This window comes from Mustela erminea, chromosome 11 (assembly GCF_009829155.1).
Source record: "Mustela erminea isolate mMusErm1 chromosome 11, mMusErm1.Pri, whole genome shotgun sequence".
Classification (NCBI taxonomy): domain Eukaryota; kingdom Metazoa; phylum Chordata; class Mammalia; order Carnivora; family Mustelidae; genus Mustela; species Mustela erminea.
Window position 1 is genome coordinate 97460071 of NC_045624.1, and position 14600 is coordinate 97474670.

At 48.2% G+C, this 14600-nt stretch overlaps 1 protein-coding gene across 2 annotated transcripts in view; it reads right to left on the minus strand.

Annotated features, from left to right (window-relative positions):
* Window positions 1–14600, minus strand: part of COBL (cordon-bleu WH2 repeat protein) — a 255236-nt gene that overhangs the window by 133146 nt on the left and 107490 nt on the right. The window contains exons 3-6 of one of the 2 annotated variants that reach the window (XM_032304816.1): window positions 11534–11744; window positions 9425–9653; window positions 6788–6832; window positions 1986–2083 (exon numbers count right to left, since the gene is read on the minus strand). In XM_032304816.1, the coding sequence (XP_032160707.1) occupies window positions 1986–2083; window positions 6788–6832; window positions 9425–9653; window positions 11534–11744 (583 nt within the window). The remainder of the gene's footprint in view (window positions 1–1985; window positions 2084–6787; window positions 6833–9424; window positions 9654–11533; window positions 11745–14600) is intronic. The other variant, XM_032304817.1, reaches the window with a different exon arrangement.

Sequence of the window (14600 nt, forward strand, 5' to 3'; positions counted from 1 at the left end):
GGCCTGCCGAGTGGGAGCCAAGATGGCAAGACAGGAGTCCCTGCACCTGTGGCATTGTCTCAGGGTCCTCTTGGGCAGTGTCCCCTGATAAACCCTCAGAAGCTGGACTGTCTCTTATCTCCCACACCTTAGGCATTCTTATTTTGCTTAAAACAAAAGCATTTCTCTCTCTCTTTTTTTTTTTTCTGGCTTTCCAGCAGTTTAAGCTCTCAAAAAGAGGAAGACACAAGAGGACTCTTGAGATCTCAGTGCGAGGAAATGGTAGGTTTTACTGTGAACTGGCGTCATCAGGATGACGGAGGACAGTGGGGAAGTATTCCTGGCAAACTCAACCTCCCGAATTCCAGCAACCAACATTGATAGAATAAAGGGAAATTCAGATGGAAAAGTCTGAATCTGTAATTTCAAAGTAAACCTCACCAGGGATAAGGGAAAGGAGGGGAGGGACAGGGAAGCAAGGGTGGGAAAAAAGGGGACAGGAACAGGAAGGGAGAGGAGAGGAAGTGGGGGGAGAGGAGCTGGGAGGGAATGCAAGATGAGGAGAAGGAAAGTGCAAAGGATCCACAGAGAAACATGCTGAGCACAGATTTTCAAAGGACGTGTAGAAACATAATAACCGGAAACAACAAAAAAGAGATTCACAAACCAACATCAAAAGTTCAGGACAGGCTAAGAGAAAATGAGCCGCACTGTGGCACTGTGTGTGGGGAACTATCAAGGGGTAGTTCAAGCTCCTGAGCCACACGGGGACCTTGGCTTTCACCCCTAGGGTGCTGGCCCTGGGTGGGAGGACCAGTGTTGCTGTCTGACCCATCCGGACCTCAGCCCGGACACTGAGCACAGTGTTTCTTTGCATTCACTGCTCCTATCAGCAGAGGGGTGTGAACCCTCCCATCCCTCAGCCTCGGGGAGGTGGGGCAAGGAGATGCGCAGCCTGGGGCACAGGCAGGGGGCCTCTCAGCCAGAGCCAGGCTGCCCTCCCACCCGGCTTTCACCTGTACCCAGGTGGACGCTTCCATACCGAGCTGCCGGTATCAGAGCCTAGCATCTGCTGGACCGGTTTCGTCTTTTTTAGTCCCACTCATTAGTAAGGAGAAACTACCAGATACTTGCAAAATACACCCTTTAGACAGATACAATAGGGGCAAGGAGCAGCCTCTTCTCTTGCTTGTGAGAAGGCATTTGCAGTTTTGGGGATTTCAGCAGCTGACTGCAAAAATCTCCAGTCTCGGTCTCTGCACCGTGACCCCGCTCTACAACACGGCATCCAAAGTACGATTTTACGATTTACTGCATGAAACCAACAGGAGCAATAAAACTAACTTATCACGCAACATATTCCAAACCATCCTGGAAGGCCAAAGGCCACCAGAAATTTACCAGCAAAGGACGGTTCAACGATGGATGCCCTTCTCCACGAAGAGGCCCCAGGGCAGCGCTGAGAGGCCCTGCACGTTAAACAGGTTCTAAAGGTATTTCATTTGTAGGCATATGGACTGTTTTCTTTCTTTCTTACTTTCTTTTTAATCAACATAGCAGCAGCTCCGCTCACTCACTCATTCATCAGTCCACAGGGTGTCTCCTGAGCCGCAGCTTCACACCAGGTACTGCGCATGCGCTGGCCACTGAGCCCCAGTTTCACACCTGAGCTGCCAGGAAGCTGCAGCTTCACATCTGGCACCACGCATGTGCAGGAAGCGAGCCACAGCGTTACACCAGACACTGCGCATGCGCCGGCCCAGCGGCGCTCAGAGCTTCGTACCGTACAGGCCAGAACAGCACTGACCCCCAGCCCCTGGCTTTAGGAATCAACGGGGGAAAAAGGTCAGCCGCTTCAGTGCCTGTGGATAAGCTCCCTCTCACCCAGAGAAGTGAACAGTTCTAACAGTATTTAGAAAGATTCCAAGCAAGATAGGGTGAATACAGACATCCCAAGCAACTATTTTTCCGAAACGCAGAATCCTACGTGTATTACAGTCCATTACCTTACTACTGCTTCTTTTATTAACCTTGAAAAATCCCAGAATTTTTTTCTTCTCTTTATCTGTCTCATCATGGCCAAGTGAGGATTTTCTAAAAGTTTCTGGGGGAGAAGAAAAAAAAAAAAAGACTGTTATTATTGGCACATGAAACGAGATTAAACAGAATCTCAACAAACGAACCCTCCACTATTAAACTTGCAAATTTTCCAAGACAGTAAAACGGCAACCATGTTTGTCAAAGCATTCCGAGCCACCTCAAAGCCTCCAGTCCCCTCTGGGAACTCGCTGAAGGCTCTTACAATCTTCAGTGAGTTGGGTGGCATTTTTCTCGGGGTGGGATTGAACCCTGAATGTGAATGAAAAAAACGCAAGAAATCAAAAAGTTCTAGGGTAGGACCGTCTGGTAGAAAAAATAAAATGAACCACATGTGGAATTGTACATTCTCCAGCAGGTGCAATTTTAGTGATGTATTCTGTGTAATCCAACATAACCAAAACATTATCATTCAATCACACAATCCATAGAAAAATGATGAATGAGATGTTGTAAATTTATTTTGGTATGGAGTCTTCGAAATGGTAGTGCGCAGGTCACACGGCACAATTGGGTTTGGACTGGCCACACTCTAGGTGCCCACGAGCCACATGAGGCTCGTGACTCTCGGGCCGACAGCACAGCCCCAAGGACCAGGAGGTCTGTGTAAAACACCTGCTTTAAGAATTGTGAGTCTGATACAAATGGCTATCAGACACATGAAAAAATGTTCATCATCACTAGCCATCAGGGAGATTCAAATTAAAACCACACTGAGATACCACCTTACACCAGTTAGAATGGCCAACATTACCAAGACAGGAAGCTACATGTGTTGGAGGGGATGTGGAGAAAGGGGAACCCTCTTACACTGTTGGTGGGAATGCAAGTTGGTGCAGCCACTTTGGAAAATAGTGTGGAGATTCCTCAAGAAATTAAAAATAGAGCTTCCCTATGACCCTGCAATTGCACTACTGGGTATTTACCCCAAAGATACAGATGTCGTGAAAAGAAGGGCCATCTGTACCCCAATGTTTATAGCAGCAATGGCCACGGTCGCCAAACTGTGGAAAGAACCAAGGTGCCCTTCAGCAGATGAATGGATAAGGAAGATGTGGTCCATATACACTATGGAGTATTATGCCTCTATCAGAAAGGATGAATACCCAACTTTTGTAGCAACACGGACGGGACTGGAAGAGATTATGCTGAGTGAAAAAAGTCAAGCAGAGAGAGTCAATTATCATATGGTTTCACTTATTTGTGGAGCAAAACCAATAGCATGGAGGACAAGGGGAGATGGAGAGGAGAAGGGAGTTGAGGGAAATTGGAAGGGAAGGTGAACCATGAGAGACTATGGACTCTGAAAAACAATCTGAGGGTTTTGAAGGGGCGGGGGGGGGTGGGAGGTTCGGGGAGCCAGGTGGTGGGTATTATGGAGGGCACGGATTGCATGGAGCACTGGGTGTGGTGCAAAAACAATGAATACTGTTTCGCTGAAAAGAAATAAAATATATATATATATATATATATATATATATATATATATATATATATATATATACACACACACACCATAAGAGAAAAAAAAAAAAAAGAATTGTGAATCTGAGGTGAAAACACTAACTAAAATAAATCAGCAGCTTTCTGTTGAAGAGCCCCACTCATGTCCAGACTATGGAACGGCAGCAGTGGTTAACCCAGGTGGTGTCAAAATAATCCCAAGAATCCCAGGAATCCAGGATTCACGCTTCTAGATTTGCATTCTTCGACCTCAACCAGAATGTTGTCCTTCTTGATCACATTCTCTAGGGCCTGTTTTTCTTTCTTCTGTTGTTTTGTTATTCTTGAGCTCCAAGTCTTCTCTCTTCTCTCTTCCTTATCAGAAGTTTAGAGCTGGAATGGGTCCTGTCGCATTCTGGATGGGGACACTGAAGCCCAAACTCGTCAGGCAGTTGACAACATCGCCGGGGGTGCAGAGGGGCCTGCCACATCTGTATCACTGAGACCCTGGGCCCACTCCAGATCTCTGACTCTGAGGGGGACCCAGCACCCTGCGTTCACCAGTCTCCCCCCGGCCAACACCACCCTGCGTGTGAACCCAGCCCACGGGCCCCCTAGAGAACTGGCAGAGCAGAGGTTATGGGCCTGACTTGTGCAGACTGCTTTGCCACTCTAAGCCTGTTTCCTCCTGTGCCAGAGGGTAACTAGCCTGGGTCCGGGGGTGCCCCGCCATCTCTGGTTGCCATAATTCACTGGCTTGCTGACACTCCAAAGTCCACTCCAGGCCTTTGTCATGAACTCATCCAGTGCGTCTCTTCCAAGGCACACAGAGATGGCAAGAGGGGAAACATTTGGGTGTTCCTAAGGGATAAAAAAATAAATTTCCCCAGTCTATGGCCAACCACTAGAGAGTCAACTTGTCAATGCACAGGTGGAGAAGTCTGGACTGGGATTGTACACGTCTGCTGTCCAAACAGCAACCCAAACAAGGCATACATGTCAGGTAACTTCCTTATCTGCTGGCCTAGAATTTCATACTCCAGTTAGAGAACACACACGGAAGTCAGTATGTTAGTAACAAATGCATGAACACCCAACACAGTAAAACCCAAACACCTCTATTCCTTAAATCACTGTGTGAGTGGCAAAGGATCAGATCTTAGACAGCCAAGGCTCTTGGTTACGTGCAGGCGGCCCCACCTGGGCCACAGGGGCCTTCCACACCACACAGCATCCAAACCAGTGAGCGGGGCAGCTCCAATCATGAGGCAGTGTGCACGTATGCACATCCACGTATGCACACAGATCTCACAGCTGATCCTACTGAAACCCTCCACACGAGGCACAGAACTGTGAAAAGTAATGGAAACTATGCCACAGAGTCAAACTATGTGTAGGGAAACAACAGCAAGTGCTAATATACGTATTCATAGCTGGTCCTGTTTCTAGAATCGAGTGACAGGTGGCTGGATATGGTAAAACACGTGACATCATAGCATCTAGTGGGTCAATGAGAGAGAGACATGTTACTGGCACCTAGGCAATGACACTGACCACAGAAACGATGGACTAATCAGAAAACTCTCACAGAATTGAACCTCTCTTCTTCTCTCCCTAAACAGGGACAGAGGCTGGTCACTAGCCCACGGGACTGGGCGCTCAGGGACAGCCCTGGTGCTGGATCCTCCCTGTGGTGGCCCGACAGGTGTTCTCTCATGTGGCTGCAGGTGTTTCTCTCTGGAGGAAGCAGGGGCCAGAGGCAAATGGTCTGAGGGGCAGGGGCGAGGGACTGGAGGTTGTATACTGACAGGGGCCTTCTGTGAGGCCTCCGGGACCCCTCAGACACGCAGAAGGGCTGGTGTGCCGGTAGAGCAAGAGCACTTGATGGTCCCTGGTGTTTCCATCAGACAAAGGGGCGGCAGGTGCAGGCCACACGTCAGGCTGGTAACTCTTCACGGATACACAGCCAGGCTGGAACTTAGGCCTCCAGACACACAATCTGAGCACAACTACTATTTCCTTCTGTTTACTCCCATGTGCTAGAAGTTAAATAGCAACCAAAGTGCAGGGAACGACATGCTCCATCTCTAAAAGGGACCTACTCTTAGAAGTATGGGCATGATCTGGAGAACAATAAGGATGAACTGAACAGTGCAGGGGGAGGCGAGGTGTGTAGGGCCCTGAATTCCAGCGAGTCCAAACCCCTCACCTTCGCAGAGGAGAAAACGGAAGGTCAGAGCCGTTGAGTGGCCAGAGCACGCTCACAAACAAGTCAAGGCCAGAGGAGACCCAGGCCGGCATGGGCATCCTTCACACAGGGAAACCTCCGAGTTCCGGTCCCCAACATGGGCCGCGGGCCACAGGCGTCTCGACTGGCAGTCTCTGCTGCTGTCTGCCCACGGCCCCAAGTCAAACCAGTCCATACCGAAGGCGGCTTCACGTACATGACTTCCCTGCTCAAAACAACTACCACTCATGGTGCTTCTTAAAAGGGAATCCTTCTGTTTGCAACATTCATCTAGACGGTGCGATGAGGTCCATAACAAACAGGAGCTATGGTCAGACGCAAAACGCGCGGACTGTGGTTGCAGACCATGCCCACTTTTGTGCCGTTCATCTCTTTTATGTAAGAGAAAAATACTGATTTTAATGAATTTTCTGGAGACAGTGTGTTTGTGTACACGTGTAGTCCAAGAAGGTCAGAGGAATCCCACTATATAATATGTGTGACTATATATATCTATGCACATGTGTGCGTGTATATGTAAATGTGTGTATATTTGTGTTTGCCTGTTAAGTGTATGATAAGTAAGTGTCAGAGTAAATGCAAAAGCTGGGCTGACCATACATATACTTGTCTATGGCTGAAAAGACTGCATTTCACAGTCTAGACTGCCCCAAAGTCTGCAGCAGACAGAATGGATGCCAAGGACAGGTGAGCACAGGTGAGCGCAGGTAGAAGGGAAAACTGTGTGTCTGGGGTATGTGCCACCTCCACTGCACCCTAAAATTCCATATTCCGAAGGGACCCATTTTCTACCCCAGCTGCCATTATCTACACCGCAAATTCTCACACGAGGGACATTCTCTCAGGCAATCAGGAGTCAAAAAAACAAACCAAAGCCTCACGTCAGCTGACAAGATGCCCCTAGAAGGGTTGCACGGCACAGTGCCCTCCTTCAGACCCTGCACGCGAGCGTCACTTCCATGCATCATCCTAGCCCAGAGCCATGCAAAGCCCAGGCGGGCCGGAACGGGCTCACTGTACCTTGACAGCTCAAGGAGGGCTCCGACTGAGTTTTGGTCAGAAGAACTGGAAGAAGCAGGCAATGAGAGAGTGAGCGCAAGCTTCTGAGGGCAGCAGCACGTGACCACAGCTGTGGTCCCTCAGTGAGCCTCGCAAGAGGGTTGTCTGGGCCCCCGCAGGAGAGGCCAAGGGCCCTGGATCTCCCTGGAGCCTGCATATGCCAGGCTGCTAAGCTCTCCTGTGGAAGCAGGTGGCAGCAAAGCCTTCTGCTCTTCCAAGCTGCCACCACCAGGACTTCCGGAGGAGGCAGGACCCTGCCTGGTGACACATCTTCCCCGGCCATGGCCATTGTCCCTTGGAGCAGCTGCTGGCTGCAGAGGGGCTATAATCCAATAGGGGCCACAAGGACAGGGCTTCCTATAGGCATCTTCCAGAATGTTCTCCTTTCTTCTCAAATACTTGACTGCCATTAGGGATAAAGGCATTTGGCAGTGATGAGAATCAAAGGCTTCATGGCCGGCGTGGCATGTGGACCAGTTCAGTCCAGAGGAAAGGGCTGCTGGCCACTGGGCTGGAGCCGGTCACCTACCATGCTGGCTGTTGTGCCTTTCTTTTCCGGGGAGGGTACTGGGGTCCTCAGAGGGCACCCAAGGCAGTGACAGGCACTCAGGGCTCAGGTGCTTCCAAATCTGATAGCCAGGCTGGCTGCAACCTGTGTGTCCTTCCCTGTGTGGGGTGGAGAGACGGAGCCCCAGCCTGAGAGAGGTCCCCTCCCTGAACACCTCCGCTCTGTGCTCTGGACCACCGCGAGCTTCCTGGGATCACGCTGCTTGGGGCAGCAGATTTTATAGGACTTTTCCCAGGGAACAGGTTTCGCACCTATATTTCGAGACATACCTGAGAATTGACCTATGACAGTTAGTTATTTGTAAGGCTTTTTTCTTTCACAGACTTGTGTGGGATAGTTTTTCCCTCCCGCCCTCCCGCCCTTCCTTCCCCTTTCTTTTTTTTCCCTTCCTTCCTTCCTTCTACTATTTTTTTCTTCCTTTCTCTTTCTTCCCTCTTTCTTTCTCTCTCTTTCTTCTTCCTCCCTCCCTCCCTCCCTCTTGCTAAATGAAGTCTATGTTTCTAAAGAGGCACAGAAACCACATTTATAGAGGGCTGAGAGAACCAGGCAGACATACTAGCTATATCCAGGCCCGTGTAGCAGATGCTGGGAATAAACTTGTCTGAGTTTTAAAAAGATGCCACATAAGGCACAAGATGCATTGCTCTCAACTGTCAGAGCACTTTTTTTTGAAATGAGACAGGGGGTCCAGAACCTCTAGAGGATTGGGGGAAGGCGAGGAGGCTCAACGACAATCACTGATTTTTGCAACAAAATTGGTAAGAAGTGGGGCGCCTGGATGGCTCAGCTGGTTAAGGATCTGCATTACATGCTCAGCGGGGAGCCTGCGTCTCCCTCTCCCTCTGCTGTTTTCCCGGGCTCACGCACATATCCTCTCTCAGCAGTAAATAAATAAAATCTTAACCAAAAAAACTGGTAATAAAAGATTTTCTTGGAAGAATTTGAAACAAACTATAGAAAAACATGAAAAAATGGTATATATTTCAACAACCCAACCTATTCTGTATTTGTGGAATAAATAAAAGACCACAGATATCAATGAGCCTCGTGAAAACAAGGCACATTTATGAAGTTCACTTTAATAATGCTTAGGTCAAGGAATATTCATTTATATTTTTGTCTGCTCATTCATTTATTTAGTTCGGTCTGACAGCTGTTTCCAAACAGTCCGCCCTTTGGGTCAATCAGGGATCTCTGCTCACATACACACCAGTCTCTGTGCCAACACCTGGCCTCTCGAGTGGCCACTCGCCCCAGCGTCTCTGGGCCCTCGGGTCAAGTACCAAGTTCACACGAGGAGTCAGTAGTCTCTGGCATCAGTGGTGAGGGAGCCCAAAACAGCATCTTGAGCTGTGTTCAGGGACTGATCTCCTGATCTCTAATTTGGCCAGTTTTAGATAAAGAGCTAAATGTGTTTTGTCACTGTTTCGTGTGTGTGTTGTTTTGTTTTTTAAATAAGTATTTTATTTATTTATTTGAGAGAGAGAGAGATAGAGAGAAAGAGAGAGCATGAGCATGAAAGGGAGAAGCAGAAGGACAAGCAGACTCCCCACTGAGCAGGGAGCCTGACCCAGGACTCAATCCCAGGACCCTGAGATTGTGACCTGAGCTGCAGGCAGACGCTTAACCAACCAAACCACCCAGGTACTCCTTTGCTACTGGTTTTGATGATGAGCAATGTCTGAGACTTGGGGGCAGTTCCTGGCAACTGAATAAGAAATCCAAGAGAAGATGGTTCACATGCTACGGCTGCTTCTTTACTTACCTCGCCAAGCCCACAGGAGACAGGGTGATGCTCAGAACATGGTCAGGATGTGGGGGGGAGGAAGAGGCATAATTACAATTGAGGGGAGTGGGGACAAACCAAATTTATTTTCTGCCCACTTCAACTGTGCTTTGGACAACACGTGGGTTGCCTGAAAATTCAGGTACCTGTCTCTGCTGGGCACCTGGAGCGCTCACGGGCAGTGATGTCTGCTTCCTGCCTGTGCTCTTACAGGGCAGGTATCAAAGACGCAAGGTGGCCTCACCTCGTTTGTTGTCCCACGCGTAGAGCTCCTTTATCCCCAGCTCGTTGAGGGACTTGGAAAGTTCCAGCTCCTCCCCAGCAATGTTGTCCCTGAGGAGAACCACGTGCTCTGGGCTGACTTCACACTTCGCACAGATGACGGGCAGAATGTTCTGGAGCGGCACTTCGGGGCTCACACGCACAACGGCCTTTTGGGTTCGCAGGTAATTCACTACCAAGCGCACAGATTTCTGGAGGGACACCCCGGACAAAAGAATGCTGTAAGTGTGTGTCCCCACATGGCCTCACCCTCTGCTTGTGGGCTCAAAATGACCACGGCAACGTTTTGTGCAGCCCGAGCCCCTTTGTGCAAAACTCAGTGGGTTGTGGGGGAACTGCCATACTGAAAAGTGCAGGATAAACACCCGGCATAATACGTTTCCTCAGAATCTCTCACCGAGGAGCTAACAGCTAAAAACACAGGGGAACGGACATCGTGAGGGGTCTGGGCTTATCACTGAACACATACGCCGCCTTTCCAGGATCCCAAACAGAACACAAGGTGCTCACATAGATTTTGTGAAGGAAAATAGTTTCAAAGTGTCACGAACGATTCAATCTAAAGAAAAACCGTAAAAAACCCAAGATATCAAAGTTTTAGTTAAGCAGCCAAAAGACTCACAAAAATATATTAATATCTATGTAAATATATATAGTGTTTATATTTCTGCATATACACATATATATGTATATTACACACACATATATTTAAGCTAGAAAAAAAATAACAGACAACATATGCATATAATAGCCATATAATGATGGGCACCATAATCAGAAAAAAAATCACTTTGACTAAACATGATGCCAACTGTCTACTGATAAACTGGCCCATCAAAAAAAATTAGTATGCCAAAGTTTCAGGCAGTCAACATTTTCCTGGCCTTTACTGACATAGCATCGTCTGAGAATGCCAGAGAGGGGCCACAGCAAGTGTGGGCTGAACAGAATCTGACTGAGGTGGATCCACACCCATTTCCAGAGTAGAGATGCCACCAGTTAAAATTTATTAAGCCCCCAAACGTAAAAATTGACAGACGATGAACTGTTGGCCAAACTGCCATTTTTAGAAGCAGAAAAATCTAGTAAATATTCCCAAGAATCTAAAAGCTTTTATTTTATCTTTAAAAAATATTTTATTTATTCATTTGACAGAGAGAGACACAGCAAGAGAGGGAACACAAGCAGGGGGAGTGGGAGAGGGAGAGCAGGCTCCCCACCAAGGAAGGAGCCTGATGTGGGGCTCGATCCCAGGACGATGGGATCACGACCTGAGCTGATGGCAGATGCTTAATGACTGAGACACCCAGGTGCCCCAAGAATCTAAAAGCTTTTAACTGGAGCTCGAAGATCACAGCAAAGGCTTACGAAAAAGTACCGTCAGGAGCTGGAGTTCATTTTAATCAAAAAAATCAAAAGCCTGAGTTACATCTGTGTCTAAGACATGCTCCAAGTGCAATGAGGAAACATTTCCGACGTCAGTTTCTCAAAAGGGACAACTCCTGTTACTTCTCTCTCTAGGAAGAAGTTCAGATCAGATCTTCCCCATTCCCCATGGCTTCCTCAGACAGGAAGACCTCCAGAATGGAAGGAGAATGGCTGTAACTAGTTCAACAAGGTAGTGGCTGGTTACCTGTGGTTATTTAAAGTTGAATTAATTAATGTTAGATACAATTAAAGGCTCAGTTTCTCAATCACACTAGCTGCACTGTACCTGCTTAATAGCCTCATGCAGCCAGGGGTGACCCCTTTGGAAAGTTCAGAATGATAAACCATCTCCTTCTGTGTAGAAGGTTCCAAAGGCTACCTGTGCTCTAGACTGATTCCTCTTCCATAATATCCAAAGGAGCAAAGATACAACCATGAATATTACTGAAGTCGGCTAATTTCCACCTTCTGAAAGAAGCTCGGTTTAAGGTCTAATTTTGGCTAGCAGGGAAGTAGACATTTTAACAGCTGTATGCACATGTTACTCAGATAAGAGGGGTTCCACTAGCCCCCCTCCTCAGCTCCTTGGCTGCAGGTGTTTCATATGCCCCCAGATACAAAGGGTCCCCCTCTTCCTACTGACCTCAGGTGCCTTGGGTGGGGCAGGCTTCACCTTCTCTTCGGGAACTTTCTCTTTGAGAAATACAGTGTGCACATTCAGGGTCCCAACTAAAGTATTTGGCTTAAAACTCAAAGGCTGTTGGGTTTCCGAAGACCGGATCTCCAGGGCGTGGTGGGACGGGTTCAGGTGGTTCTGGAGGCAGAGCTCAACCAGTAGGTCCATCATCGCATGGCTGGAAAAGGGAAACAGATCACATTAATTAGGAATGTTTTTGCCCTCCCCTTTCAGTCAAGCTGAGTAAGGGTCAAACCCATGCACCAGTAGGTGAACAAGCAAACTGGTCATGCATATGACAGGCAACCAGAGCTCTTGGATCCCTGGTGCAGGACTGGACAGCGTTTCCTAACATCTCCAACACTAGTCAACAAAATGCCTGGAAGAGCAACCATCAAAGCTGGGACAAGAGCTGTCTGTAGTTATGTTCACGGCCATGTTGACTGGAGTCCTAGAAGGTTAATCAGCACACGTGATACTACTATTAAAGACTAAATTTTTAATGATTCAGCAATATAATGGCTCTTAAAAAGTAAGAGAGAGACAGAGAGAGCAGGGGAGAGGGATGGGGGAGAGGGAGTCCCAAGGAGACTCCATGTTAAGCACAGAGGCCAACTTGGGGCTTGATCTCACGACCCTGAGATCATGACCTGAGCTAAAACCAAGAGTCGGTCGCTCAGCCAACTAAGCCACCCAGGTGTTCCCAAACTGAAAATTTTAAGTTGAAGACGAGAGCTAAAAAAACGTATGCCTTTTTAAAGACAAAAACCCCCAAACAAAAAATCAAAACCTGAGGAAAATGACCTTGTTTGGGCGTCAAAACTTGTCCTCATGCTCCCCGTCACAGGGAATTGCTTACCAAGGGAGGAGCGTAACAATTCAGATCACTCTGAAGAATTTCTTTTGCCTCTTTTTATATCTCCCTGGCAGAAGGTCTTTATATTTAAAGCTGATCTCTCTTTCCCTAAATTTCCCAAGCAGTGGAGCCTACACCTTTCACAAAAGCATAGGTCTTTCCTGTGATCTATGTCTTAAACAGGAACTGAATTTCAGGTCATAATTATGCTTTCCAGGTGCCTGGGGATGCAGGTGTGCAAATCATGGACTGGCAGTTCTTCTGTGAACACACAAGTGACAAATGTCCTGCTGCAGCCTGGGCACCTGTCACTCACCCTGAGGGCTGTGGGCTGCTGGGGGCAGTGGCTCTGGACAGGAGAAGCATAGTCAGCGCCCCAAGCCAGAGAGAGTCCCCAAAGTACCCTACTTCTCATTCAACTGCTACAATTCAAAATTAATCTCAGATTGATACAAAACAACTCAGTACTTCTGCGGGGTCTGGGGACTCTGATGGGGCGTTTGTGGGGCCAAGGCAGTGCACACGCTCTCAAGGGCTCCAGCACACATGGCCATGCTGGCTACTAACACTGGGAAGACTGTAAACTTTGATTCCTTCAACTTGGGGTGGGGGGCAGAAATCATCTTTATCCCAACCACAAACTTAATGCAATGCAACAAACAAGCTCTAAGATGTGAGGACATTCCTCTGAGGAGCCTCAGTAGAGAAAACAGACTTCTAACGATGCTAAATGACTTCTACTATTGGTTACTGCTCAGTGTGTATCCATGAAGCCATTCACGTGCCTCCCTTCTGCGCCACCTAGTCTGAGAGGTGAGGTCTCCGGGAAAAGGCAGAGCGGGCTTGGCACCCTGGTGCCTCTAGAGGCTCGCTGCTTTCCTGTCTCTTCTCCACCCACATTCAGCTGCTGCCTCCACCCACAGTCGGCTTGCACGGGGTAAACACACCCAAATAAAGTATCAAATGGGTATTTGAGTTAATCTTAGACAGGAAACCACAAAGAACACAAAAGCTACTCATGTTACTTTCTGTTCATTTAATACACTAATTGGTAACACGTTTGAAACATCAAATCAGAGGCTTGGAAAGAGAGAGGCCAGCTCCAGGGGAGGTCGCATGTTCCCCCATCACCGGCTCGCCATCATGGAAGCCAGTAGTTACTGAACGTGCCAGCATACTGAGGTACCCATTTTCTGGCCCAAATAATGGGGTACCCAAATCTCTGTGTGTCCGGTGGATTTCCCCCCAACTTGCCTGATCCTTTCTGGCTTTCTCTACTTCATTTAATGCATGATGAGTTTCTTCCAGTGACAGTCTCAGCAGTTGGAAGTGGAAGTAGTTTCTGAACAAAATGTTTGGGGTGGGGAGAGGGGAGGGAAGGCACAAGGCAAAGTTCCCAAGCAGAAGATTCTATGTGCTGAGGGACTATCTCCTCAAATTTACTATTAAAGAAAAAAAAAAAAGTAACAAAATAAAACTCCATAAGAGCATGATCATAAAACCCAACACCAGATGCCCGGCCCGGCCATGATATGTGCTTAAAATGTATGAAGAACTCAGAGGCCATTACCCATTCAACTTAGATAAGCAAATCGGACATCATCCTTTCCCAGTGGCAGGAACCCAAGCCGGGACAGAGGGGTTCTCACAGGGAAGTACAGAAATTTGGGGCTGAGAGAAGCTCAGGTTTTGGTAGCTGTCTTGCTCCCCTTCAGGCCACCTGCATCCGGGCCTCCCAGAGGGGCGCTGCATCCTGATGGGACTGAACTCGGCCTGACTTGAGAAGCTGGATACCCACCAGTCCAAACACCAGGACCTGGGTCCAAAAGCATGAGCTCATCTTGCAACACTTCCTGCAGGGTCGGCCACTTTGTGTGCCCCTGCCCCAGGCTCATTTAAAACACCACGGGATTTACTACTTTTCCACTATCGGCTTTTAAGGATCACGCCCATGGAAAATGAGGTGGGGGGTGGGGCTGGCCTTATAGCCTCCGAAAAGAGGGTGGGAGGTGACCCCAGTTAATCTGCTTTCTTGGCTGGCATTTAAAATGCCATATTCTCAGGAGTACGCCAGTTCTTCCAAAGCTTCTTTGATGCCCCTGGAAAAATTGACCCACAAAGAGAGAGGAAAGGCAAAGCACAATGGCGGCACCCAAAAATGGAGAGAGGTGCCACCTG